General features: G+C 32.8%; 1 protein-coding gene across 1 annotated transcript; it reads right to left on the minus strand.

The window, feature by feature from the left end:
* Window positions 1-938: 938 nt before the first annotated feature.
* LOC107772754 (zinc finger protein WIP2) lies at window positions 939-4,139 on the minus strand. Its single transcript, XM_016592232.2, has 2 exons — window positions 3,409-4,139; window positions 939-1,579 (listed from the first exon to the last, which is right to left on the minus strand). Exons 1-2 carry the CDS (start codon window positions 3,931-3,933, stop codon window positions 1,133-1,135), a joined length of 972 nt encoding a protein of 323 aa, XP_016447718.1. The 5' UTR covers window positions 3,934-4,139; the 3' UTR covers window positions 939-1,132.
* Window positions 4,140-4,430: the final 291 nt, after the last annotated feature.

Below are 4,430 nucleotides of genomic sequence, written 5' to 3' on the forward strand. Positions count from 1 at the left end.
AGTTAGTGAGAGATTAAGAGGTTAATTCCTAGGTTACATAGGTTGTAATTTAAAGTTGCTCAGTAGTGAAGTTGAAGTCCTACAAGGGTAAGTCGTGGTTTTTAATCTCGTTGAGCTGAAAATTTTTCACGTAAAATTCCTTTTGTCAATTACTTCTTACTGCAGTATGCTTGATTTCTGTGAGAACTAATAAAGAATCTAGTTCTCTATATAGTTTGGTGGACCCTTAAATTCTATCTGTCTTTGAAAAGCAAAAGAGGGTCAAAATTATGAGAGTGAGGGACAAAGCTAGCAGGTCACGACTATGCGTTGCTCAAGGATTTCATGCTCTCTTATTGAATATAGAGATATAAGAGTATAGGAAACAGATCTGGGGTGATATATACAGCACTCATAAAAACGAGATTCTTCACATCAAATTGGGAGGAAGTAGGCTTAAGCACCCTGGTATTGAACAACAAAATTCATGAGAAAAGAAGCTTTTTTCTTCAGTCTATTAAAGGAAAAACATAAATGAAGCCCGAGGGAAAAGGAACTCTCTGTGTGTATATATATAACACACACTTTAGTGTATCAGGTTGCTTGTCTTATTTTAGATCACTAATCTTTTTTATTATAGTCAATGCTATCAGCGTATCGAATCGACACAACACTATTCTTGCGAGGTGATTTTCCCAATGGCTGAGTGCATGGAGATCATATGAAACAAATTTTAGATATATATATGCGTGCAATTAATTATATAAGAAATATGGAATTCAGAAGAGAGGAGATCCATTTTCTGGCTACTTTTCTGCTGCAGACCAAACCCTAATTAGCTTGTTTTGCCTAAGCATTTTCTTGAGCGCTGAAACCTTGTCTTAATCTTAAAATTAAGAAAAAATGTCTCATCAGAAACAACTGTAGCTTTGAGTAGAATTTTAAGATAATTCACCCAATCTTGAAATACACATCTTATATTGCATATCTAGAGAACAATCATTTACAGAAAATTCACTTCTCTTATCCAAAACATAAAACGAATTTAAAGTGTAGAAGACTGAATTTGGAGCATAAACAAAGACAATTTAGCTCACAAAGAGAATCCAACTACGGAGATATCGAGTCTTTTAGTCATGTCAGAGATTTTGCATCAAACTGGAGACGAAGATCCAACATCCTGTTCGATCTCAGACGTTGATTCATCCTCTAATTCCTCAAGATTAGGTATTCCAACAGCGCCATGACCGCGTCCAAAGGACTTAATATGATCTTTCAGAGACCTCTTATGCTTAAAATCAGAGCCACAAATGCAATACCAAATCTTGCCACAATTCTTCTCATGGGTTCTCCAATCACCTTTCACAGCAAATGGTTTCCCACATTTCCTACACATAAATGGCTTGACACCATGTTTCCTCTTGTAATGTGTTTGAAGGGTTCTAAAGTCCTTTAATGGCCTTGCTCTTGGGTGATCAATGTTGTGCTTGCAATCAGGTGCACAGCAGTAACAAGGCAGCCTTAGCATTGCACTTGGTTGTGTCCCTCTTAAGGATTCTGGCCCTTTTCTGTATTGGGATCCATGTCCCCACATATGCATCTAACATAATCAAGAAAACTATAATTAGAGACGAATAAACTAGTATATATGAATTTAAGTTGTATATATCGACAATAAAAATATTATAGTATGTTATTGATAATTACGTTTTTATCAGGTAATTATCAATTAATGTTTACCTAGTATTACATTATAAGTGATTTGATTATGTAAATAATGTTATACCATTAGTGCATCGAATTAAACTCTATAGACAAATGAATTGTAATGTATATACTATTGGAGAACTTTTAACAATCATGAAGATCATTTCATACATTTGTGTCGAGGAGCCAAAAAGAAGAAACTATGATAGTATGAAACATATATATACTACTCCCTCAATCCTAATTTACGAGGTAAAGCTCGAATTTCGAGAGTCAAACTTTTTAATTGGATCGTGAATTCAAATATAGAATCTTTAAGTTTTTTAAAACAAAGTTTATATATTTAGAAACTACGTGAAAAAATTTATAAGTCACAATAATTAACAATTCAAAATATCTAAAAGACATGAAAAATCGGGATCAAAGTAAAACTCGTTCGACTCTTCAAATGCGAACTCCGCCACATAAATGGAGACGAAGGGAATAGAATATCTATTTGAGAGTTTTAGACAAACAGCCATGTCGAAGTATTTACTTAAAAGTAATAAAGCGTTGAATAACATTTGAAGAGGCAAAGTAGGATTAATTCCAGTAAGAATATCAAAGGATATGCATAGAGTAAGATGATGATCAAATCTGCAAGTAAACCATAAAGCTAAGGAGTAAAATTCATATTTGCTAAAACTTGAAGGGCCAAATGGACAAAGAAAGTTGTTGAACAAGAGTTATCTTCAAGTTGGAGCATGAGAAATAGTTAAAAAGGGATTCATTCAATGGTATGTGGTAACATTTGAGAAATTAAAGCAACTTGACCAACAGTCATCTTCTGCAACAAAATAGTGAGTTTTCAGAAGTAGCATTAATGCAGAGAAATGAATGATGTTTTACTGAATTTGAAGGGATGAAAATCAACTGTCCGGATTCTCCTGAGGAGACCTGAACTAGTGATCTGAAATACTGGAAATCTTGTCAGTTTTTACACTGCAAAATTTGTCACTTCACATTTGACCACATTCACCTGGTTTTAGCACTAAATAGTTTGACCCAAACACGAAACAGAAATTAAAAGAAAAAGGAAAAGGAGAAAAAGATTTTAGTAGAAAAATTGCTCCATTAAAATGTAAACAAATCTGGTGGCCAAAACCCTCATTTCATGCATAAATGAAGTGAGGTGTAAAACAAAAAATTAAACAAGAAATAGGGTTAAAAAATATTGATTAATAGTCATAAAAAATATACATTGAAGAGCACTAGATTCATAGTGGCTACGTGGACCGTTTTGAAGACAAGAACCTTAAAGAAACCCAGAAAGAAAAAGAATCTATGTTGAGAAGCTAAAAACATAAAGAATTAAGCTTCTGAACTCTTCACTATAAGAATTTTACGACACAATTATATTGTAAAGGAAAAAGAAACACAAATTTTCAGACCACAACTTGTAATTCATTCATATAAACTGAATTACCAAAAAGATACTTTAGATAAACTTAATGGAGAAAACAAAGATTGGCGGATAGGTATGTACTGACATAAGCGGATATATTCATTGAGTTCAACTCAACCCAATATTTTGGATATAAAACATAATATACATTTTAAAAAATCACCAAAATTTTCAAGAAACATCAAATTCTAAACAAATAAACAATAACTATAATGTTAAAAAAAATTAAAAAGTCAACCCATCAATTTAAATTCTAAATCTGCTTCTATAATACATACCTGAAGATTGTTGTATCTGTTAAAAGTCTTGTAGCAAAGATGGCATGAGAACTGTGTTGGACCAATGAGAATCTGAGAAGGGGTAGGGATCCAATACTGACCCTTATTTAGTTTGCTCAAATGGACATCAAATTCTCTATTTCCCCCAACACTTTCATCTATCACTAATCCTTCAGGTGAAAATGAAACCCTTGATGAAGTGAAATCAGAGCTAGGGCTAATTGGTAGCCCTATATGTAGGGATACACTCACATTTTCATTACTATTATTATCTTCCTCAGCCATACTACTAGTACTCTCATAAGAATACTTTGTAGTATTAGTCTTGTCCAATTTATCAACATTTTTGAGAAGGGGAAGAGCTTCTTTTAATGGTGGTGAAGGAGGAGGAGCAAGAGGAACTTCTTCTTGGAAATTGTTGTTGTTTGAATTATTGTAGCAAAAGTTGTGAGAAGAAAGATACTGTTGATGGATAGGAAGGAAGTTGAACCATCCTGTGAAGAAATTATAGTAGGGTTCTGTCATACTGAAAATAAGTTTCAGTTTCAATCTGTTAGAAATTTTAGGGTTTATGTGTTTTAGGTGTGTGTATATATATACATAAGAGTCTATAGATATGATGGAGAAATGGAGGATGGGTGAAGGGGAAGAAGAAAGAAAAGGTTAGAGAAGGTTAAAGGATATTGGAAGGAGGTTCACTAGCTACTTCATGTGACAGTGAAATGAAAGGAACTAGTAATACAGTGCTTCTTTATTTCATTTTAAATGATATTTCTTCCCTTCCAATTCATGTAAACTTATTTTACCGAGCACGAACTTCAAAAAAAATAATAAAAACTTTTAAAATTTACGGGCTTAAACCAGTCATAACATAATTCGTTTGAAACTTGTATGACTATAATTCTTTTAAAATTTGTAGTGTTAAACATATCATAGTGTTTGTCTAGCCGTAAAAGTTTCTTATTAAGGATAGAATTGAAAGTTTAAATTAAATTCTTTCCTTATTAGAAAAAGGCCACTCC

This window comes from Nicotiana tabacum, chromosome 22 (assembly GCF_000715075.1).
Source record: "Nicotiana tabacum cultivar K326 chromosome 22, ASM71507v2, whole genome shotgun sequence".
Classification (NCBI taxonomy): Eukaryota; Viridiplantae; Streptophyta; class Magnoliopsida; order Solanales; family Solanaceae; genus Nicotiana; species Nicotiana tabacum.

Bases quoted from the DNA above. Each gene is read 5' to 3' on its own strand.
- LOC107772754 (XM_016592232.2), bottom strand. From the start codon at position 3,933: ATGACAGAACCCTACTATAATTTCTTCACAGGATGGTTCAACTTCCTT. The intron at 1,580-3,408 runs GTATGTATTATA...TGATTATGTTAG, and splicing joins ACAGATACAACAATCTTCAG to ATGCATATGTGGGGACATGG.